Source organism: Rhinolophus sinicus, chromosome 5 (genome assembly GCF_057876585.1).
Source record: "Rhinolophus sinicus isolate RSI-liver-muscle chromosome 5, RSI-T2T, whole genome shotgun sequence".
NCBI classification, from domain to species: domain Eukaryota; kingdom Metazoa; phylum Chordata; class Mammalia; order Chiroptera; family Rhinolophidae; genus Rhinolophus; species Rhinolophus sinicus.
The window spans coordinates 57,739,640-57,764,580 of NC_142505.1; the positions used below are offsets into that span (position 1 = coordinate 57,739,640).

General features: G+C 40.8%; 1 protein-coding gene across 5 annotated transcripts in view; it reads right to left on the reverse strand.

Moving 5' to 3' along the window:
- Window positions 1–24,941, reverse strand: part of PRICKLE2 (prickle planar cell polarity protein 2) — a 342,670-nt gene that overhangs the window by 65,936 nt on the left and 251,793 nt on the right. For all 5 annotated transcript variants that reach the window (XM_074313240.2, XM_074313239.2, XM_019728352.3 and 2 more), the window contains one exon: window positions 21,727–21,910. In XM_074313240.2, coding sequence (XP_074169341.2) covers window positions 21,727–21,910 — 184 coding nt within the window. The remainder of the gene's footprint in view (window positions 1–21,726; window positions 21,911–24,941) is intronic.

Sequence of the window (24,941 nt, forward strand, 5' to 3'; positions counted from 1 at the left end):
CACACAGGGTTGTGAGAATTGAAGGTGATTAACAGAATGAAAATACGCTGTTAATTGTAAGACTGTATATAACTGTCAGATCAGGATTATTACTGAAAATAACAATAACATTGTAGATTAGAATTGTATTAGGCTGCTAGTAATAACCTAAGTATAGTGGTTTAGGGCTGATAACATCATTTTGTAAAAACCATCAAGCATCTAGCCTCTTTCTATCATCCTCCATTCTAAGCATTCGTAGCATTTATGCACAACAATCACAAAATGGCTGCTGGAACTCCAGCCATCATGCTTATTCCAGGCAAGAAGACAGGTAAGGGCAAGGAGGAAAAGACCTACTTCCCAGTTGGATAAAAAACATTTAAGGACATTTCCTGGAAGTACTACCGAACTTCTACAGAGGGTGCCAAAAAAAAGTATATACATTTTAAAAAAGGAAAATTGTATAAATTGTATTAAAATGGTCATACTCAATATATACCAAGAACAAAGGATGAATACAAGTCATGTTTGACCTCTGCAGTTACAAGAGGTGCTCAGCGTGGTTACCACCAGTGTCCAGGTACTTCTGATTACAGTGAACTACTGCTTGAGCAACACTGACCAAAGTGTCCACTTGTATACATGTTTTTGGCACCCTTGGTATTTATAATCCCTTGGCTAGACCTAGCTCCAAGAGAAGCTGGAACATATAATTCTTAGTTAGGCATACTGCTGCCCAGAATAAAATCAGATTTTGTCAGTAAGAAAGGAGGAGATACTAATATTAGATGGACACCTGGAAATCTGTGTCCGCAATAAGTACCTGAGTTTTGGGTTACCTCTGTCTTATGTGAACTCCTTAGGAGTTTCCTATATGGTATCTTTCCTATGTGTTAAATCATTGTTTTTGATTGTATACTTCACAATACAACACAACCCGCCCACTTCCTCTCTAACATTAGTAAGTGCAGATTCACAATGTCATGTAAAACCATTTTGAAGAAAGTTTAGAAAGCAGCAAGAGGAGGAATCCTAGGACAAATTCAACTTTTTAACTGGGCAAAGAGATGCATAATGACAGATATGCTATGATTTCAAGAAGAATTCTTTATTGAATTGGCTGGAGTTTGCGGATCACAGGACACTGTTGGAAACCCATATTGCAATATAGGTGATCGTTGTTTGCAATCAGTTCACTTAAGGCAGTTTTGTTTCTGCACATTAAAGTAACTGAAAGTGTGAACAGATGGAAAAGGACGAAAACTATGGAGCTCGCTTACATAGTACAAAGTAAATATTTCTGACCCCCATTGCTACTTTAAGCCTGAGTTACACTGCCTGCCCCATGAAGTTTCAAATGTATCATGGATATAACTGCAAGAATTTAGTCTTCCCTGTTCTAGAGGCCAAAAGATCAGTGAAGGCAGTACTACAGCTTCAAGGTTAGATACGGCCATAAAGCTCTAAACCTCCTACATTATGGCATTTTAGAGAAACAATCAGGAAGGTTTGGGTAGGATGAGCTCGAGTATGCCACAGAAACAAACACCACCAAAATACCACTGACTTTGTACCATAGTTGTTTTTTAATAAAAAAAAAAAAAATCCTTATTGTAGTAGAACATATGTAAGGCTTGCCATTTAATCATTTTAACGTGTACGATTTAGTGGCATTAATTACATTCACAATGTTGTACAACAACTGCCACTATCTATTTCCAAAGCTTTTCCATCACACCAAACAGAAACTCTCTACCCATTAAGCAATAATTCCTCATTTCTCCCTCCTCTCAGTCCCTGGTAAACTCTAAGCTACTTTCTGCCTCTATGAATTTACCTAGTCTAGATAGTTCATCTGAGTGGAATCGTACAGTTTTTTTCTTTTTGTGTCTGGCTTATTTCACTTAACATAATGTTGTCAAGGTTCCTTCATGTTGTGGCATCTGTCAGAACTTCATTACTTTTTATGGCTGAATAATGCTCTGTTGCATGAATATACCACACTTTGTTTATCTGTTCATCTGCTGATGGAACATGGGTGTTCCACCTTTTGACTTTTGTGAGTAATGCTTCCATGAACATTGGAGTACAAGTATCTGATTGAATCTCTGCTTTCAGTCCTGTTGGTTATATACCGAGGGGCAGAATTGCTGGATTACATGGTAATACTATGTTTAACTTTTTGAGGAATTGTCAAACTTTTTTCCACAGTGGCTGGAGTGTTTTATATTCCCATCAGCAATGTACATGTATGAGGGTTCCAAATTCTTCATATCCTTGCCAATACTTGCTATTTTTAAAAATTATAACCATCCTAGTAGGTATGTAGTGGTATCTCACTGTGGTTTGGATTTGCATTTCCCTAACAACTAGTGACGCGGAGCAGCTTTTCATGTGCTTATTGGCCATTTGCCTACCATCTTTGGAGAAATGTCCTTTGCCCTTTTAAAAATTGTGTTGGTTTTTATTTTGTTGTTAGGTTGATGTTCTTTATATATTCTGGATAGTAAATCCTTACCCACACCACAATTTTATTTCTCACTCACATTACATCTCTGATATGGGTAGGCAGAGACCCATGTGATGGAGACTCTATACTGATGTGTATTTCCAATATCAGCAGAGAAAAGGAAAGTTGGAGCTGAACACTGGCAGTGAAACACTTTTATCTGGATGTGCTGCATGTAATTCTGTGTACATTTCATTTGTTAATGTGAGTCACATGGCCATGCCTGATTTGCACGGGGGTGAGAAAGTACAACCCTCCCCCATCCCACTCCCCCTACCAGGAAGAGGAGGGAGCCAATCATTTGTGAACAGTTCTAATCTCCACCACCTAAGCAGGGAAAGAATGGAGTAATGTGAACAAGAGATTATCTTTTAGAAAGGGAAGTACAGTTGATTCATGTTATTCGTGGTAGTTATATTCTGTAAAGTCACAGCAAAAAAAGAATTAATGAATATTGAACCATTGCTCCTAGGGATAGGCTCTTGCCAGCTTCTGGTCATAGCATTTTTGTTAATGAATCCATCCATGCCCTTGTTTTACATGTGTTTCTGTTTAAAGGATACCTTAGTTAATATCTATTGTTGATTCGGTAACATCAAATTCACAGTCAGCAGCAATATAACTCTTGGTGTCTAACACACATATTTTCTTCATAAGGCATCTCAAAGGCTTCTTGCCCTTAGGAACACTAGATAGCACTTGAGCACTAAGCTTGGGTGCCATTTTAAAGAGCGAAATCACCAACAAAAAGCACAAATAAAAGAAATGTGATACTCAATAGACAAAAGGCACACATGCTTACTGTATGAGAGCTGCAACAAAAGGTAGAAAGAACATTGCCTTGTTCAACCTCAGCTGGAACTATGCGGTGGGGGGCAGGGGAGCGATTCAAAATTTCACCCCTCTGTGCATGGCTCAGAATGACTGTGAAAGCACTGTAAGTATTGATTTCTGGGGTTACAGTTTTGACAGGTGAATTTGCTAATACTCGAATGCATGAATAATGAGGATCAACTAGATTACAATCTAGTTGACCTACTCAGGAGTAAGGGGCTGAGCCAGGATTTAAATTTCGGTCTGATCTCAAAGCTCATGCTCTTCCCACTTCACCCCACTGTCTCCATAAACCAGTCACAGGGTTACCTCTGCCCTGAGTATTTGATGAATCAATGACCAGTATAGTCACAGTTCATTTCTCAAGCTTGTGGTTCCTGTTGAAACCTTGAATAATAAACAGGCTAGAGTGGCTGCTTAATCATGAAAGCCACACAGACCAGTTGGAATTCCAAAGCAGGCAGAAATCAGCCGCATTACATGGAAGCGGGTATGCTGTGAGTGTTATGTGCATATGTTACACAGTAAGAATCATGGGAACTGAACAGGCTTGACAATTTTTTCTCTTTGCGGTCTCTGCAAGAGAAATGAATGTGCTCAGGTTCACCTCCAAGACAGCCATGTGGTCCCTGAAGTGATTACTTCAATTCCTGAGAATTTCAGAATATTTTAAAATTTTATTTTATTGCAGGTACTTCTTTATTTTGTGGTAAAATACACATAACATAAAATTCACCACTTTAACCATTTTTAAGTGGCACTAAGTACATTGCTGGGCAACCATCACTACCATCCATCTCCAGAACATTTTGTCTTCCCAAACTAAACCTCCATATCCGTTAAACACTAACTCCCCGATCCCCTTCTCCCAGGCCTGGCAACCACCATTCTCTTTTTGTCTAGATGAATTTGACTAGTTGAGAGTGATTCTTATTACACGTCGGGACCAAATGTTCTTCTGTGGTAACACTTCTCTGAAATTATGGTGAAAATCAGTGGGGGGAAAAATGAGTCAGACACCATATCTACACTTACACTTAAGTCCTTTTATAAGCAACTTTCCTTCTGTTTTTCCTAAGATAATTAGAGGTTGCACGGGGAGACTCTGGCCCCAGCCATTAGACGGTAACACATGAGAGGATCTGGGAGCTCAGTTGTTAGCGCACGTTTCCACTGAGAAGACCTGTGAGATAAACGGCCACTGATAATTGGTAAGTTATTTCTCCTGCATTTTCAGCTTCAGGGTATTAAGTCAACATTTTACAAATCATAGAATTCCCATTATATTACGCCTCTTCCCAGCTCATGACAGACAGAGTCTTCTGATTACCTTTGGACTGGCATGAGAAGCAACCAAATGTCAATAATTGCAAGAGAACTCAGTATCACCTGGACTCAGACGAAACAGGCAATTCTGGCAGGTACCCTTCAGCATCCTGACATTTCTGACATCTAGTTTAAAATAGTGCTCACTCACGTGCTATCACAGTCTCATCCAAGAAACAAACAAACAAACAAAATCCCAAAACACCTAAAAAACCACCAACAAAAAACAGTCGCTATTACTCTGTGCTTAGCGAGTGACATGGCCCAGTTGTAGCAGCAGTCTTGTCTTGTTTTAATGATCTCCTTTTCCTCCGTTGCCTACAGCATTCCTTACCCAAGTTTTACTTATTCTACTGAAAGCTCCTCTAGACCTCTTTTGGAAATACACAGGCAATGGATGGAAAAGAAAAAAGTCTTAATTTTACACATACCTTTTTAGGAAACAGAACTATGAAAATGGGGCATTTCAGCATCAGTTCTTATCTATGCTAAACGAAGGGAGCAAAGAAGTAAACAAAAAGGCAGGACACGATGCTACGATTATTAGTATTGATATGACTTTGCTTTAAAGAGAAACTACCCCAAATTATATTTTACTGAGGCTAGAGCAAATCTGGACTCAAAGTCAGGGAAGGTGGCTCAGAATTATATCAAGATGCAGGCTATTCATGAGGGGAGGACAAATCTTTCATGAATAATCAAAGAAATGGTACTAAAAGGTGCATCACATAAGGTCCCTGTCATACTCAGAAGGAAGACAGAGAAATACTGAACAACTGGATATTTGTTAAAACGAATGAAGTGGGAAAGTAAGGCATTAAGTTCAATAAGTATGAAAGCCCTGCAGCTAGAGGGAGCTTGGGGTATTGGAAGAGCGGCAAAGGAGCCAGTGTGGCTGGATGGTAAGAACTGGCAGGTAATCACTACAAGAATAGAAAGGCATTCTGCAGCTTTCCAACAGGTAAAGGAAAAGGAAAGAAACTGGGAAAACAGCATTAAAAATCGTAGTCAAGAAAATAGAACAAAGCAGAGGAGAAAAGATGGCAAACAGAAAACAGAAAAAAAGTGGTAGTAATAATTAAGTTACCAAAATAAATGTAAATATACCTACCCATCAATTAAAAGATAGATTATCAGTTTGGGTTAGAAACAAAAACACAATATTCATCATATGCTGCTTACTTAAAATAAATCTGCAAGAAAAGGTTGAAATGCAGGAATAGAAAAGTATAATCTTGCAGTTACTCACCAAAAGAAAGCTAGTGTGCAATGTTAATAGTGGACAAACCAGAATTTAAGTAATATAATTAGGAGAGATAAAAAGGGATGTTGCAATTAGTTAGTAAATCCTTGGTCATTTCAAAATTATTAGTTATACAACTTGTTGGTCACTTTGTAATAGTCACCAGTTCAATATTCCTGGAAAATACAGAGGATGCCAAAAAAATGTAAACACATTTTAAGAAAGGAAAACTGTATTAAAATTGTAGTTCTCAATATAGACTGATAACAAAAGATGAGTACAAGTCACGTTTGACTTCTGCAATTACAAGAGGTGCTCAAAGTGGTTACCAGCAGCGTTCAGACACTTCTTTTTTTCTTTTTTAAAAATTATTTCAAATTTTTATTTATTTTACGTGTGTTTTTCCAGGACTCATCAGTTCCAAGTCAAGTAGTTGTTTCAATCTAGTTGTGGAGGGCGCTGCTCACACTGGCCCGTGCGGGGATTGAACCAGTAACCCTGGTGTTACGAGCATCGTGCTCCAACCAACTGAGCTAACCAGCCGCCCCGAGACACTTCTGATGATGGCAAACTACTGCTTGAGCAACGCTGACCAAAGTGTCCATTTGTGTACATTTTTTTGGCACCCCCGTGTACTATTAATGCAGCTGTTCATAAACATAAAAATGATTTTCATATTAAAATAAGTTAAATGCAGAAAAATAAAAGTGATATTACAAAATAATGAAAGGAAAACGCCATTAAAAATTTAGTGTAATCACAAATTTGAAGGCAGCCAAACATAAAGCCCCAAAATACATAACGCAAAAACAGATATACTTGTAGAAGGAGAAACAAATCTATAGACATAATGAGGGATTTTAAGATATCTCTCGCAGGCATTGATAGATCAAAAAGACAAAAATTACGAAGGACATACAGTATATCAATAGTAATTACTGTTTATTAACTCTGTCACCTTTCTTCTAACAATTTGGAAACATTACCTGTTTATTCTTACTTTATACTAGGAATAAAGGATTTTTCACATGCTTATTTTCCAGCCAGGGAACAGAAAGAAGCTAGAAGGTGCTAAGAAACCTGCTCAAGGCCACTTAGCTATATCACTGTCTAAAACCGAACTTTCCTGATTCATAACTCTTTCTGGACTTGAGTGTCTCCTTTTCTGTGCAATCTCCTGATCTACAGTCCCTTGGTATTTTCCCCTGGTGTAAGGGGAGGAGTGGTGAAGTACATTAACTCTGCTCCCTAAATTCTGGCTCTATGTGATAATATTCAAGTTATATACTTCTTCTGAGATTATTTTCTTAAATATCAAAGGCAAGGTTTTAGGTTTAATAATTTCTGAAGTCATATTTCTATAATTTTTATCGCCTCCCCTCCAATCTCTGAACAAGAGCTTCAGACTTAGATCTGTTTTGTTTTCCCAGATGGGCCTTTCTAAGAAACGTGATTTTACACCAGTTGGCCTTTCCAATCAGTATTTATATCTAATGTTTCTTGAAAGTACTGTATTAGTTGTCCTAAGGCAGGAACCATTACTATCTACATTTTATAGACGAGAAAGAATGACTTCACCAAGGTAAAATAACTTGCCGCAATCATACACATAGCCAGAGAGGGCAGAGTAGATCAGGCCCCAGGTACGTCTGATACCACAGGCACGGCTTTTAATCACGATGCTTGGGAAACACCATCCATGGACCATATTTCAGCAGAGCTGTTTGTCATGTCATATTCACCATCCAGAGGAATTCTTGATTATCCACACAGCAATGGGGTCCGGGAGAGGATGGATGCTTCAGAACCATGCACAGGCTCAACCTCCAATTGGTCCCCATCATCTGACTCGACCATCACCCTCAAACAACATGAGCTGAGTGGCTGAGCAGTAGGCACAATTAGTTGGTTGGCATTTCAACTCCTTTCCCTGCCTGCCTCTCTATCCAAGGCTAGGATGGTTGTAATGATGTGCAAAATGATGGAAGAGGACGGAGAAAAGAAAAATGTCTCTAAGTGTACAGAACTGTGACCATCGAAACCGGGGAAATCACAACCCACCTTCCTCCCAGCACCAATCACTCGATGTCAGTGAGGATGGAGACACCGCCTCTTTTTCCTAACACCCTTTTGCAAGAATCAGAAAGGAGGTTTCCTAGAACCGCAGGATTTCAGGAAAGTAAGACATGAAAAGTCATCACTGACCGAGGCTATTTAAGGTTTACGGTTCTTCCTTGGTTGCTGCTAGACTTTTTGGTAACTTTATAGAAATTAGAAAGACAAACCCTCCCAAGTACAAATTAGAAAAAAACTAGCACCCAATCTTGGAAGACAGAGTCCTGTATCACAGCCAGGTGAAATGCAAGGTGCCTTATGTTAAATAAAACATACTCCTCCTTTTGAGAGGCATCTGGGCTCAGGTGACTACCAGCTGCCCATCACCCCCGTGGCCAGGCACCTCTGTGCAGTGCACAAACCCTACAAGTCTACGTGGCAGCCCTGAGCCTCTCCCAAGCTGAGAGCCTATGGATTTATCTTTTTGGTTCAGGAAATGCAGGTTCAGAGATTGCTTGAATAATTTGCAAGGTCTGATCACTGAGCTTTACTCAGTCGTCTTAATTCCTATAGCAATAACAACTACCATCCATCACTATCGAGTGCCAACTGTATGCTAGGCACTGTCCTGGGGAATTAAGAGAGACAGTGACATGAGCTGGTCTGTGGAAATGTGTTTTTAGTGCCATCCATACAGATGTTGATGAGTTTCTGTCCCAAATCTCCTCTTTATTATGCATAATAAATACGGAGCAATTCTTTCTAAGAGTGCTTGACCAAAAGGCTGTTATTCCTGAGGCAGCCGTAGAACCTTAGGAAGATTCCAGCATTGAAATGAGAGGATGCTTGCCTTCCTGTGTGCTAAAGGGCAACTTCATTCATTCAATCACTTTGAGGAATTTGAAGTAGAATGAACTGCACATATTCAAAATATGCAATTTAATAAGTTTCGACATACACATACACAGTACTCACAAAACCACCCAGCATAATCAAGACAGTGAAAATACTCATTACTCTCAAAAGTTTCTTCTGAGCTTTTGTTACTCCTCCCTCCCACTGCTCCCCACCTCCCTACCCCCAAGTAACGACCAATCTGCTTTCTGTCATGATAGATTACATTTTCTGGAGTTTCATGTAAATAGTATCCTACAGTATATACTTTCTTTGGTCTGGCTTGTTTCATTTGGAACAATGAGGTTAAGCTTCATTCGTGTTGTTGCAAATACTAAGAGTTCACTCCTTTTCATCGCAGAGTAGTATTCTACTATAGGAATATAACACTATTTGTTTATCCATTTTTCTGTTGATGGACATTCGGGTTGTTTGCAATTTCTGGCTATTACAAGGAAAGCTAAAAGCTGTCATTTTTAAAGTCCCAGGATTAAGGTATTGTCTTATTTAATCCTCATAACCACATTGTAGTTAGCTAATAACACTTTTATTTTTCAAATGATGAAATGAAAGGTCATGGAGGTGGATTAACTTGGCCAATATTCAAGAGCTGCACAGCTAAAATTTGAACACAGAACTAGTTAGTGTCAAAGGTCAGACTCTTGAAGGCGAGCTCAGAAGGACAGGTGCTTGGAAGCTACGGGGAGGCCAGCACAAAGCCTGCAGTCTGTGTGGGTCTTCCACCAAGAGGGACTTTCTCCATCTGCCTACGATGTGCTCCATGGCACACAAAGCACAACGTCAAGACATGGTTGGCAAGCTCCCATTTTACACTGGACTTGGAAAACAGGCACACCAAAACCACACCTAGAGTAAGAGCTGGCACCTATGGGTACTCAAGCAACTGTCGAATGAATAAATGGCTGAAGGCACAAATAAATGACTGAACTGACAGAGAGACAGATGGTAGAAGGAGGAAGTTAGTTACTAGTTGACTTGATGGCAGAGTCACCCAACCATTTCATGAAACTACTCACAGTTATCTCCCAAGTCATAAGGCAGAGGAGATCATCTTCATAGTAAATCAACTCCCACTGCAGCCCACAGAGCAGCCTGTTCAGTCAGCAGAAAGGGTGTGTAGCTGTGAGCTCACGCCGGAAGGCCAAGTGCAGAGGCCCACCCCAATTTCAAGGATCCCAGAACACATTTACTGTAAAGGTTAGAACCATCTGTCTTGAAAGCTGGGAACGCCAATGGCAGGTCTCCCTTCCTGTGTTTGCAAATGAGCCTTGGTTTCCCAGGGTCTGCACATGAGCCTTGAAAAAGCCCTGCTGGCGGAATCTGGCCACGCTGCTGCTGACGTCATCGGGCAGAGGCCCTGAAGCCTGAACCCAGGTTCTAGTTCCACCTCTGACAGCTCCGTTGAAAACAAGTTCATTAACAGGCAGTTTTACTGAATGCTGCACACACAGGCATATTTCTCATTGCCATGTGATGATTCAGTGCATTTCTGGAGCCAAGATAAACACAGCATCGTTCATGTGACTGGTTTCCTGAGAACTGTTCAGGAGGTGGTTTGGGGGTCTCCTATCTCCTTCTTACCTCCCTTCCCCACTCATCTCTCACACTGCACTGAAAACACTGGGGTAAGTGGCAGTGACGGCGAACATAAGAGATACAGGTTAGAAGAAATTTAATCTAGTCCAGTTGGGAGAAATATGTGATTCACTGCAGCCATGAAATTCCATTTTGAGCTCAGCATGAGCTGATGGAATAATGAAATGAAGACAACGCTGCAAATGGCTGGTAAGTCTAATAATGGTTTTTGTGGGGTTTTTAGAGGGGCTACTAGATTGTGTGTTCCCTCCCTATGAACCAGACCAGCCAGCAGGCTGAGAGATGAACTACTTCGTCATTCTTCTCTCCCTTCCCTCACATCTGCCAGGCTCTGTCCTTGGTATAAATAGCTTCTCACATAAAGAGAGCAAATTGTCAACTGCCTGAAAGTGAAGGGTAAAGCTGGGGGCCTGCACGACGGCCCAGCCCACTGGTGCATCACAGCTGTAGAATTCATGGTTCCACAGTAACAGGGACCAGAGAGTCTTCTGGGTTAACAGGCCAAGGAGAAAGCCGAGGAAGCGGGACCAGTGGAAGGATTTTAAAAGCATTTGGAATTCTTCTTTAACAAACAGCCTTGAGAATTCTCCTCTGACAAACAGTATTCAGGCCACATCCAGGGAAAGTCAGCCAGGGGCAACATGCTGGGGATGGAAGGGGACAGCTCATCCCCTTGCTTCCCGTGGCCAAATCTGCTTCAGTGTCTTGAACCCAAATGATGACGGTGGTGATGACAGTAATTACTACTTGATGAGGACCTATTATGTGTCCACATCGCCTGGGGGCTTTTAGGGAGTTCGTATTTTGCCGTGTATAGTGCGCACTCTTTTGCCCAAATGTGTGAGGGAAAAATAAGGATGTGCATTATACATGGGTAGTACTAATTCCGTACCTATATAAAAGTTTTTAATTCTTTTTTTAAGCTTTTGAGTTAACAGTATAACTCCAGAAATCAATCATGATATCCGTGTGCAAAATAATACCCTGGAATACGATCACCATCGGTTTTGTTGAACTTAAGACAAACTTGCAACAACGAAGAGTTCTTGGTCTTCTATGAGGTGTAAATATTGTAAGTTTGTTACTGGTACATAAAGTTTTTTGTACCTTGTGTCTGTTCTTGTGTTTTGTAATTATTTGTTACATAAAATTTCTTGTACTACAATATGTTAAAAAATAAATGCTAAAATTCCTTTATAATACAAAGACAAAGTACGCAAATGTAAACAAATAAAAATTTAAATTAAAAAATTAAAATGAAAGATTTTTATTTTCCCTGAAAGTTTGGGCCCAAAACGTGGCTGTGCATTATACACGGGAGCGCATTATATGCTGCAAAATACGATAATTCATTTATTCTTACAGCTCCTTTAGATGTGAGCATACATCTCTTCATTTCATTTGAGTTGACGAGACAACTCAAGTTCAGGACAGCCAAGGTTACGGAGCTAGCAAGTGGTAGAGACAAGATTTGGCCCCATATGTTTCCCACACGGGTTTTTCCATGGTCTGACAGCAGTTCTCAACTTCAGCGTGCAGCAGAAATCCTGGAGGCCCTGCTGAAACAGACTGCTGGGCCCACCTCCAGAGTCCGGGTTCAGAAGCTCTGTGGCAGGGCCTGGGAGGCTTTATCTTTAACAAGTTCCCAGGTGACACTAGTGCTGCTGGTGCTAATGCAGTCTGAAAACCACTGGATTAGGCTGACTAAGTCTGAGGAACTTAACCATCATTCCACGTAAGAACTCAGCCCAAATATCACCCCTTCAGAGAGGCTTTTCTATCTGCAGTAGATTATCCAAATCAGGGACTAGCAAACTATAGCCTGTGGATCAAATCCGGTCCACTGTCTGTTTTTGTAAATAAAGTTTTATTGTTCTGTGGCCCTGCTCATTCATTTATGTATTGCGTACGACTGCTTTCACATTACATCAGAGTTGGGTATTGGTGACAGGGACTGTAAGTCCCACAAAGCCTCAAATATTTATTAACTGGCTCTTTACAGAAAAAGTTTGCCAAACCGTGGCTCTAAATCATGTCACTCATTTTTAATGCTTTCCCAGCACTCAATACTCTCTGAAAATGTCCTGTCCATTCAGTCGTTAATTTGTCTGTACCCTGCACTCCAATGTCGGTGCCACAAGGGCAGGGATACTTGTCTGTTGGTTCACGGCTCTCTCTCAGTGCCTGGAAGAGTGCGTGGCATAGAGCTGGCACTCCAGAAATATTTGCTGAAGGAATGAGTATGACTGTTGAGTGCCCAGGTATGTGACATTGTACCAGGAACAAGAGGGCCTTGGGAGGAAGTAGAGGAAACGGAGTCGTCACCATGTGGGCTCCCAGGCAGGATGAGAGAGTGAGAAGAGCCGCAGATAAAGAGAGATCGTTGTGGGGAAAACAAGCCTTCAAAGCAAGGCCAGCCGGCTTCGTGCAGCGAGGGGGCAACTGGAGGTAGGGAAAAGAGGAATTCCTTAGTCACCAGCGTCAACTTGAGTAGGAGAAATCTCCTTCCACTAAGAATGGAAGAGCCTTGTGTGACCCATGTTGCTCCCTCTCGTAACACACGCCAAGTTGGCATCCTGAGATCCGATATCCTCGGTGGATCACCATGGAATGTGGGGGTGGGGTGGGGGGGGAGAAGAGCCTGAATGGGCACTGGAGCGAGACAGACGGATGGTGTGAATCCTGGCTCAGCCTCTTACCAGCTGTGGCATCCTGGTCAAATTTCTGATCCTCTTTGAGCTGCAAGGTCTTCACGGGAAAAGTGGGGGATTTGAGACAAGGATTAAATGTGATTGTTTATTTATGTAACATTTGTTTATTGAATAAGCGCTATGTATCAGACATTATTTTAGGCACCAAGCAAAAGTGGTGAACAAGACAATGTACATCTCCCTCCAACAGGCTCACATTTAGAAAGTAGGACACGTGGCAAGGGGCCAGACACAAACGTATATGGAGTATTTGCTATGCACTCGGCACATGGAAGTTTCCTTGTTACCCCTCTAGTCTCTAAACGAGGACTCTCCGTTGCCTTATTTCCACCTGCAGGCATGATGGGTGATGGGGGCTCCTCTGGTTTCCCAGGGGTACACACAGCAGTGGGACTTTCCAGTCCTCAGGTCCACGGATGCCTCCGCAGGAGCTGGACAAGCATGGGCTCCATTCATTTCTCCCCAAACCATCCAACACTCTCCCCAAATTCTTTGTGCAGACAAAGTTGGTATCGATTCCATTTCACTTCTGAGGTGCACGCAAATGAAGCACTTCTGTAACAAGCCAGGTCTTTGCCTGGCAGGCTTTGTCAGTCATTCAGTGGCTGCTCAAATACTGCCTCCCCAGAGAAGCCATCCCTGCCCAATCAGTGTAAATCAGCAACCCTTCCAACACCCCCGCCCACGTCCATTATCACAGAAGCTGTTATAGTTTCTTAATAGTCTAAATTAAAGGAGACACAACTTGTAAAGAACCTAGGATAATGCCTGGCACATGTCAGAGTTCACTAAATGTTTATATCACTGTTATTAACATCATTGTTCTTTTTTTAAATCACAATCTTGAATTATCTTGATCATTTGTTTTCTAATTTACATGTATCCAACACTGGCTTGCAACTACAATATAGCAGAAATCTTCATTATCTTGTTTATTGTTTTATCCCCAGTGCCTAGAACAGTGCCTGACACATAGTGGGTGCATATTAGATATTGGCTGAATAAGTGAATGAATGAATGAATGAATGAATGAATGAACGAATGAATGAAAAAAGCCTAATTGCTATTCCTTTTTCACAAAATCCTCCAGCATGCTCTCTGTTTCATTCCTCACTCTCTCCTTAAAGGGAATAAAGTCCAGTGGAGCGCTGCCCCACAGCCCTCAGCCCCCCGTTAGAGACAGGTGCGAACAAAGCTCTGAGTGGCAAAGTAAGAGGCAGAGCCAGGGACCACCCCTGCTGAACCTGCTGCTCCCCAAAGGGGGGCTGGTAGAATATTCTTCTTGGTGGGAAGGCTCTCTTTGCATTCCGAGTAACCTACAGAAAAGTCTGCAGGGATGCCCTGCTCGCAGGCCTGGGACTCTGACGCTGCAGGTCGCAGGCACTGAGGCGGGCAGGTGGCAGAGCTCAGAGCACACAGCCCTGAGGCCCAGCTGGGAGTCAGGAGGCATAGTCTGGTGGCTCCGTCTGGGCCCCTGTCCAAGTTGATATGAATGAAGCTGCACCTTTATAATAACCCCACGACCAAGAAATTGGGGAGCACAGAGGCTCCCGTGCAGGCAGAATTCACAATTATTTTACTAAAAGCCTTCGAGAAGGCTGAGAAGTAATCCAGGATTTCTGTTATGTCTATGCTTCACCCCTCTCTCTTCCAACCCCACCTAGCCTCCGTCTGTCTTGGACAGTCCAAATTCCTTCCCCTCTCCCTGCCCACTCAGGGCAGCAGTCATCAATGCCACTTACTACAGCCTCACAAGAAGGGACAGAAGGAAACAAGCATTTCATTGAGCAGCTTCTGTGTGCAAACACACTAGCAGCTTTACACACACTTCCTCACTCGGGGCCCAGATGAGTCCTGGGGTCTACAGCTGTCAGAGTTTTGGCCCCCGGGTCAGGTTGTCTGAGACTGAATGCGTCTCTGCTGCTCACTAGCTGTGTGATCTCGGGCAAGTTATTTCACTTCTCTGAGCCTTGCATTACTCCCCTCTATAACAGAGACCAGAATAATAATTACCAAATAAAGCTGTTATGAGAATTAAACACAATAATGCACACAAAGTTAAAAATGGTGATGGGTACATATCAAGTGTTGGAAGAAAGTTCAGTAATTTTCTCCATGGTCATCATCAGTATCAAGAGGAAACTGAGGCTCCTGGAAGTTGAACAACTGTCTTGAGGTCAGAGAGGGAGGGAGCAGCAGCTAGATGTGCCTGATTAGAAGGACACTCTTGCCTCCAGGCCCTGCTGCTTCCTGCCCACACTGGGACTCCCAATGGCTCCCCAGATTGGGATGGAGACACAAATGGTTCCCTGGTGAGGGAACACGAAGGGCCTCGGCCAGGTCCTCGGCTCCTCCCACCCTGCTCCAGACCCCGAGTCTTGGAGCCAGGAGTGCTGGAGCACCATCCTTCAAAGATGCCAACTACCTCCTGCCCTTTGCAACCTAAGAAATCTCGGAAGCAGTTGGCCTGGTTAGGGGGATCTGCTCAGAACACATACTTTTAAGAGAAGCACAGGGAGCAGGAATAATTGATATGCAATCATTCTTCATGTAGAAAAACATTTAAAAGTCTTGTATCTTTTCAGTGTGATGCAACCCTGAACATTTCTGGTTCATCAGAGGATGCCGGTCACCTGCCTGTCTCCTAACAAACATGTGCTGGGTGGCTACATGTGTCAGGCGCTGTGCTAGGTGCTGGGGATTTCTAAAACACAAAGCAGACAAGATTCCTACCCTCCTGCATCTTAAAACAGAGTGAGGGAGCCAAATATTAAACAATTAATTACACCATTAACTATCTAATTACAAGTTTGATGAGTGCTCACAAGGAAAAGTTCAGACCTTGACAATAAAGCATGTAAATGGGACCTAGCCTTGTCCTGGGAGATGGGGGTAGTGGCCAGAGAAGCTTCTTGAGGAAACATTCAATCTGATATCTGATGGGTGGATAACAGTCTACAAATTAAAAACCAAATAAACAATTTTATGTACCCCCCAATAAAGATATTTTAGACTTTTGCAGGGCTCAATACCAACTAATTCAACCCCATTTCCAGGTAGCGTTGGAGAGCTTATTTTGCCACTTATGGCAGCACATCTCAACAGCCAAACATTGAGCAATTACTCCTGGTATCTACTCTTCATTCTTTCTGGGACAGTTGGAAGGGAAACTTGAGCGTTCCGGACAAATAACCTAGTCGCCACTCTTTATGTGCAAAAACACAGTTAGGAGCAAGGTAAAAATGACTAATCTTTGGATTTCATGACATTTATATTTGAGAACACCCACAGATACGTGGAGCAAACAAAACATCGATGAAAAGGGCATTCACTCGAGAGAAACAGTCTGATGGCCTCTTCAGATTTTCAAGGGGCAGCGAGTAGAGGGACTAATAGAAAAACCACGTCCACATCCACGTACCTAATGGAGGCCATCCACCCAGAGGGCGCAGCACTCACCACCTTTCTGGAGGGCAGTTCAGCGCAATAAATCAAATGCTTTAAAGAGCTTTACACGTGACCACTCCACCTAGGAATTTTTCTTCAGGAGAGGAACAGGCAGGTATACAGGAAGGTGGGCTGCTGCCACCTTATTTAATATCAAAGAAAGCTACCAACAACACGGCGTCCAAAAACAAACCTGCAGCTTAGGGCTGCCCAATGGTGGCACTCTTGGTACTTGGGATGAATCCATTCTCCTTTGAACAGGATCATCTAGTACTTTTCAGGATGTTTAGCGTCCTAAGCTCCTACCCGTGGAAACGCTAGTGGAGTTTCCCAGTCATGTGACAATAACCTCCTCCTCTCCAATATACATTTCCAAATGTCCCCTCGTGTGGTGGTAGCACTCCAGGTTTGAAACTACCAATGGAGAACTATACCCTCATTCCAAAGGATAATCTGGATCTAAATATACTGAGTGAGAAAAATCTTCACAATACATGAAGTGGAAAAAAAAAGTCACAATACATGAAGTGGAAAAAATAAGTGGATAGTGTCATCACATTTTTGTCCAAAATAAAACAGAAATGTACTCCTACATACGTGTGGATACTTATTATATATATGCAAAGTGGTTTGGGAAACAATTTTCTTTAGTTGGTGGAACTATGAGTACTTTTTGTGTTTTTTTTTTCAATGAGGAAGCCTTCCCTTTATAAAAGGAAAAAACAATTTCTGTTTTGGAGCACGAAAAGGTGACCCACCCTGCCTACTCCTCACGCCACTCCAATTCTTGCTTTGACTTGCGGGGGTGGGGGAGGTAGCAGGATCTGGTCTCATGGGATCAACACTTTTTCACTCTGCCAAATGCTTGAGCACGTTAAAAGACAGTAGCTATTATATTGGAGCTTCAACATAGTAGATGTTCAATAAATGTTTGTTGCATCGAGCCATCCTTTTTTATCTCCATTGGGCCAGAGTTTTGCTGATAGATACTCCAGTTTTTAACATACTTTCACCCAGTGGTACTCAAACCATTCCCAGGGACACTGGGCAATGTCTGGACACATGTTTGGTTATCCCAATGTTGGGGGTGGTGGTGTGTGCTACTGGCATCTAGTGGGTAGAGGCCAGGGGTGCAGCTAAACATCCTGCAATGCACAGCAAGTCTAAACAGCAAAGAACTGTGGCGTCCAAAATGTCAATAGCGCTGACCTTGAGAAACCCTGCTCTTCGTTTGCCTTTCTTTTAGCTTGATAAATATTCTCCAAATCCTTGCTAAAGTATTATGTACTGTAAATTTATAGCCATAGTATCTACAAGAGACAGGACACATACTATTAATATTAACTGTTTCAGCTTGAAGAGAAATTGGAGACTTATTGATGGCTTCAGATGGGGAATCAGGGCTGATTCCAGTTTTCTGTTTTGCTGCCACAGGCTCGGCTCTCTGGATGACATGGAACACCTTAACGGGAGTAACCAAAGCCAAAGGATCTGAGCAACCTCCTGGTTACTTTTCAGGCCAGTCATTAAAAATCACGAGATAAGTGCCTGTCCTTTCTGGCATCATCTGTTATATTTACCATTTTTCATACTATTTTAAGAAAGTAAGGTTTTGCAGCTAGCAGATTTTACTAAAACTAAATGCACATATTCAAGAACTTGGTGAGGTGACTTTCGTTTGCATTACATTTAATTGAAGGCATTTCTCAGAAGAAATAGAATCATAAGAGTGTCACCTGAAGGGATATTAACCAACCCCACAATCAAGGAGTGAAATGAAAAGTTTCAAACAAAAATGAAAGCACTTTACTCTCAACCCTAACTAGTCTTTAGTATTTTGCCTCCAGCACAAAGCATTTTAATGTTCATTATAATTTCTCTCAATAGAAAAATGGTTTTTCTCGAACCAGAGACAACTAACATGAATAGTTGTTAGTGAATTTTTATTAAGGAAGGGCATTTTGGACTCAAATTTTTCTAATCTTAGAACATACTGCACAGGTTTTTTAAATGTTTAAACCTATAAACAGTTCCGTAACTCATAAACTTCAAAAGATCTCATCATTAAAAAATTTGAAGCCCATTGCTTTCATGCAACATGATCCCTTCAAACATCTTGAATAGAGACTCACATTTTATTAGGCAAACATAGAGCCCTTCACATGGCTGAAGGAGAGTCTCTTTATGGAGAACAACTTCCTTTCTAATCATCTGTGTCATACATGTTTGAGTCAGTGTAGGGAATAAAGAAAACCAAAGAACAATAGAAGCAAAAGAGATAGGAATATCCTTTCATCTGATGTAATTCAAACCACTTGTTTAAGAGCAGTAATCAATTTCTTTCAAAACAAATCAAAGAATGTTGTTTTATACTTTCCAAAGACATTCATTTCAGATGAGTCAACTGGCCTCCAAAAATACCACAAGCACTCACTTTTTAAATTGATGAATTTAACTAAGACCTAGCTCTTGCCATTGTCTGTTTTCTTGGGTCAAAAGAAAATTTTCTCTGAATCTGAACATCATAGAATGACATTTAATCATCTTAGAGAAGAATATACCTATGCAGGTAACTGAAAAAAGCTTAACTTTGGAATTTCAGGGCCCAATTTAGCAGGAAGCACCGTGAACAAAAGAAAGATGGGTCTTTTAGAAAGAAGCTGCTGGAAATGAGGTAAGCAAGAAAATGAAGTGAGCTTACAGGCATCTCGGTGTGAAAACTCCCTGGAGGTAGAACGGTCAAACAAAGACATTCAGTCACCCACCACCTTATTTGAGTTTCCAGACAAACCCAGTGAGATACTCTCATTCTTCTTAAACTTACTCTTGAATAATACAGTCTTTACTGAAACAGAAGAAAATAAAGATATCACCTCAGGGCGGCCAGATGGCTCAGTTGGTTAGAGCATGAGTTCTGAATAACAGGGTTGCCGGTTTGATTCCCACATGGGCCAGTGAGCTGTGGCCTCCACAACTAGATGGAAGACAACCCGCTGCCGCTGAGCTTCTGGAGGGGCGTTTGGGATGGCTCAGTTGGTTAGAGTGTGGGCTCTCAACAACAGGGTTGCTGGTTCAATTCCCACACAGGATGGTGGGCTGTGCCCCCTGCAACTAAAGATTGAAAAGGGCGACTGGACTTGGAGCTGAGCTGCGCCCTCCACAACTAGACTGAAGGGCAACAACTTGGAGCTGATGGGCCCTGGAGAAACACACTGTTCCCCAATATTCCCCAGTAAATCTTAAAAAATAATAAATAAATAAATAAATAAATAAATAAATAAATAAATAAATAAATAAATAAAGGTATCACCTCATCCTACAAACAGAGAAAATGCTCTTATTTCTTTCTGCTAATATCCCAACAGAGAACTTCCTTCAATTCTCTTGGAGATTATTCCTGTGAATATTTCTTTTCTAAGATATTTTCACCACAGGAAGAATTAGAATAGAGATCACAAACATAGGGTTTAGGAAGGTAACGCAAAGGGAGGGCGTGGGCTCAGTGAGCCGGGAGTGACTTGGAGAGTGCGCGCTCTGTCCAGGAAGAAAGGCTAGTGCTCCACTCGAAGGCCAGACACCAATCCTTACAGAAATGAGAGTTCAGATCCTCAAATTTTCAAGATATAAATATGAACTTTTTTAAAAAAGTTTATTGGGGTGACAATGGTTAGTAAAGTCACATAGGTTTCAAGTGAACAATTCTCTAATACATCATCTATATACCACATTGTGTGTTCACCACCCAGAGTTAGTTCTCCTTCCATCACCATATATTTGATTCCCTTTACCCTCATCTCCCACCCCCCACCGCTTACCCTCTGGTAACCACTAAACTTTGTCTATGTCTATAAGTTTTTGTTTCTTTGTTTGTTTGCCTTGTTCCTTTGCTGCTTTCAGTCTTATATCCCACTTAATAGTGAAATTGTACGGTTCTCAACTTTTTCTGTCTGACTTATTTCGCTCAGCATAATAATCTCAAGGTTCATCCATGTTGTCACAACTGGCACTATTTCATCTTTTCTTATAGCAGAATATGAACTTTTAAATAAAAACCGCTAATTTTTAAGTATTAGTAACTAATTGAAAAATTTAAACAATTCTTTGCTGGCTAAACAAATCCTGTCTGTGCTTGATTTCATCAGCCAATTTGCAACCTCAATATTGGAAGAAGAAAATAAGAAACAGCTAATCAAAGACATGCTATTAGGGTCCCACTCTTAACTGTTGGTGAATTCTTGGGTCTTTCTGAATCATGAAGAACTTTTTCTAAAATCATGATCACATCTGAAGTTCCTGACTTAAAATTTCAGGGCTTTATAAGCTTCAAAAGATTCTGTCAGACATGAAAAAAGTCTCCGGAGCAAGAAATTGTCTGTGTCAGAGGAAGGGGATAGTGGTCGAACACTTAAGATTCTGGTAAACCTGTCTCTCAAACATGCACAGAGAAGATCATGAAAATATCCAGGCTACAGAAGGGGCTTCTAAACCAACACTGAGGCTGGTGGATGAGAAAATTCCAAGTACCAAGAAATGCAGAGCAAAGGCTGTATATCACTGAGAAAAATGCAGTGAAACAGAAAGAAACCAAGTTCATCTCATCGAGCCAACAATATTTACAGCTTATGGGTAGTGCCAAAATATTTCAGGAAATGCCAATGTCTTTCTTTGTAAAGCAAGGCCAAACGTAATATTTAACACAACATATGTCACTGGGAAAAATAAGGCGAATCCCAATTTCCTCACTCTCCTTTACAAAGAAGCTTAACATTAAGATTCATGGCCAGTGTAGAACTCCCCACCCCTCTCCAGAATTGAAGTTTCACTATAATGTTTCAAAACCAACATTGCTCATAAGTTTCTAGACAATCTTCTGTTACCAGTTAATAACGATGATACAGAATGAATTAGGAATGGCCCACACAATGCTGAGAAATTTTCATTTCTCTTCCTCATTTCCTATTGGGGCCCTGGACATCATCAACCCACGGAGCCCCAACCTCCTCCCTGAATCATCCAAGTCAACTCTTCCTTCTCAGCTGGAATGAGAAAGGATGGGCAAGACAAAGGTAAAAGCCAAACCACAATCACCCTCACGTCCCAAATGGTACCTGTTCAGGCTTCAGCCCTGGTGGGACCCAGGCGTATTCCTCCAGGGCGCAGCCCGAGTCATCGTCCGAGGTGGAGTTCCGCTGGAAGTCAAACATGAGTTTGCTGACGGTCTTCTCCATGTCCAGGGGCATCACTGTCACCATGTGCTCTTCCTGAGGGCACTTGCAGTGCAGACAGATCTTCCTGCAAGAAGCAAAGGCGGCAGGTGAGAAGGAAAGCAAAATAAACCATTTTTTCATCTGGTCTGCCAGTCCCCAGTCCTTGGATCCCAAACCACAAACGCATTCCTTGGCAACTGGCTTTTGGCAAAAACATCTAAAGGAGCATACCACAGCATACCTGTCTTTGTAGAGGTATGACACTGCACACGTGGAAAAGCCGTAAAAGGTCAGAGATCACCAGGTAAGCATGCTAAGTATGTTTCACCATGGACCCCAACTTTTTCTTCTAAATCAGTATCCCAAGAAGAATGTCAAAATATCTTATTTTACTAGGTAGAACACTGGATATGGACCGTGAACATGATTTCTTAGACTAATAGCAATTAGATATAATGCATATGCTGACCAGAAATATTACCAGTAGATTTCACAAATATTGATTATGCACCATTTTTATAAAAGGTGCCTAGACCTTTGTAAACAGAAGTAGTTTTTAAAAAAACTGTAGGTGAGATTTTCTTTAAGAAGAGCAAAAATATTTTTTTCCACTAAACAAATCTGGTCCTAAGATTTCATGGGAAAGACATTTTTACCTCCACTAAAGATCCACGTAGGTTTGAAATTCTCATTAGAAACCCACATCTTCCCTACATTGGTCGTTTTTCATTTTTAATATACAAGAGCATCATGCAAGTGAATTATTTCAAAAGGTAGCAGCCAACAATAAAAATCTCTCCCCAAAATTGAACGTTTCTTTTAAGGTTACCATCTGTTCCCTTTTCCATGGCTACACAAATGACGAAGCAATAAAAAGGTTCATGTCAACAACACAAAGCATTTCTAGCTTCCACCAATAAAGTAGAGAAAAAAAATGGAGGAGGAAGCTTTTAAGAAAATAAGCCATTATACGTGTACTCTCATCTTTATGATTAGCTTCAGTATCACCTTATAAGGGCAATGAAGAACCCAGAATCCTAATTCCCACATGTGCCTGGATTTTTTGATAACAGCTTTATAAAGATATAATTCACAGACCATAAAATTCATCATTTTAAAGTGTACTTTTAGTATATTCCCAGAGTTGTGAAGCTCTCACCACTGTCTAATTTTAGAACATTTTCATCGTCCCCCAAAGAAGCCCTGTGCACACTGGCAGCAACCTCTCACATTTCCTTCACGCCACGTCCTGACTACCACTAGTCACTTTCTGCTTCTATTGTTTTGCCTACTCTAGAAATTTCACATAAATGCAATCGTACAACATGTAGTCTTTTGAAACAGGCTTCTTTCACATAGAATGATGTTTTCAAGGTTAAACCGTGTTGTAGCATGTGTCAATTCTTCATTTGCTTTCATTGCATTATAATATCCCATTGTATGGATGCAATAATAATACATGTTGCTTATCTATTTATCAGTTGGTAGAGATTTAGATTGTTTCCCCCTTTTGATTTTGTGAATAATGCTGTTCAGAATATTTATGTACAAGTTTGTGTGTGTGTGTGTGTGTGTGTGTGTGTGTTTTCAATTCTCTTGGGTATATACCTAGGAGTACAATTGCTGCGTCATATGGTAACTTTATGTTTAACAATTTGGGGAACTGTCAAACTGTTTTTCAAAAATATGTGCACCGTTTTACATTCCCACCATCAATGAATGAGTGTTCCATTTTCTCCCCTTCCCTGCTACACCTGTTATTGTCCTTTTTGATGGTTGACATTCTAGTGGGGGTGAAGTGGAATCATATTGTGGTTTTGATTTGCACTTCCTTCATGGCTAATGATTCGAGCATCTTTTTACATGCTTATTATATATCTTCTTTGGGAAAATGTCTATTCAAATCCTTCGTCCATTTAAAAAATGATTTGTCTTTTATTATGTTTGTAAGCATTCTTTATATATTTTCTGGATACAAGTCCTTTATAAGATATATGATTTATAAAAATTTTCTCCCATTCTGTGGGTTGTCTTCACTTTCTTGATGATGTCTGTTGAAAGATAAAGGTTTTTATTTTGATGAAGTCCAATTTATTTTTTCAGTTATTGCTTATGCTTTTGGTATCGTATTTAAGAGACTATTGCCTGACCCAATGTGATAAAGATTTACTTCTGTATTTTCATCTAAGAGTTTTATGGTTTTAGGTCTTATAAGTGGGTATATGCTCCACTTTGAGTTAATTTTCATATATGGCATGAGGTAGGAGTCCAAGTTCATTCTCAAGTAGCTATCCAACTGTCCCAGCACCATTTGTTGAAAAGTCTATTTTTTCCCCATTGAATTGTCTTGGCTTCCTTGTCAAATATCAATTGATTGTAAATGTAAAGATTTCTGGACTCTCAATGCCATTCTACTGTTCTATATGTCTATTCTTATGTCAGGACTACACTGTCTTGATTACTATAGTTTTGTAGTAAGTTTTGAAATTGTGATGTGTGAATCCTTCAATTTTATTCCTCTTTTAAAAAATGGTTTTGGTTCTTCTGGGTCCCTGGCATCTGCATCATAAAATATAAATTTTAGAATCAACTTGCCAATTTCTGCAAACAATCCTGCTGGGATTTTGATAGGATTGCATTGACTCTGTACATCAACTTGGAGAATATTGCTCTCTTAACAATATTAAATCTTTCGATCCATGAACAAAGGATGCCTTTCCATTTATTCCAGTCTATTTTCTTTCAGTGCTATTTTGTGGTTTTTCTGTTACAAGCCTTGAACATCCTTTGTTCCATTTATTCCTAAGTATTTTTTTATGCCATTACAAATGGAATTGTTTGCTTAATTTTGTTTTTAGATTGTTATTGTATAGAAACACAAATGGTATTTGTACATTGATTTTGTATCATACCATTTTGCTGAACTTGTTTATTTGTTCTGTGTGTGTGTGTGTGTGTGTGTGTGTGTGTGTGCAATTCCTTAGGATTTTCTATATACAAGAGCATGTCATCGCGAATAGAGACAGTTTCATTTCTTTTTTCCAATCTGATGCCTTTTATGTCTTTGTCTTGCCTTATTGCCCTGGCTAAGACCTCCAGTAAATGGTGAATAGAAG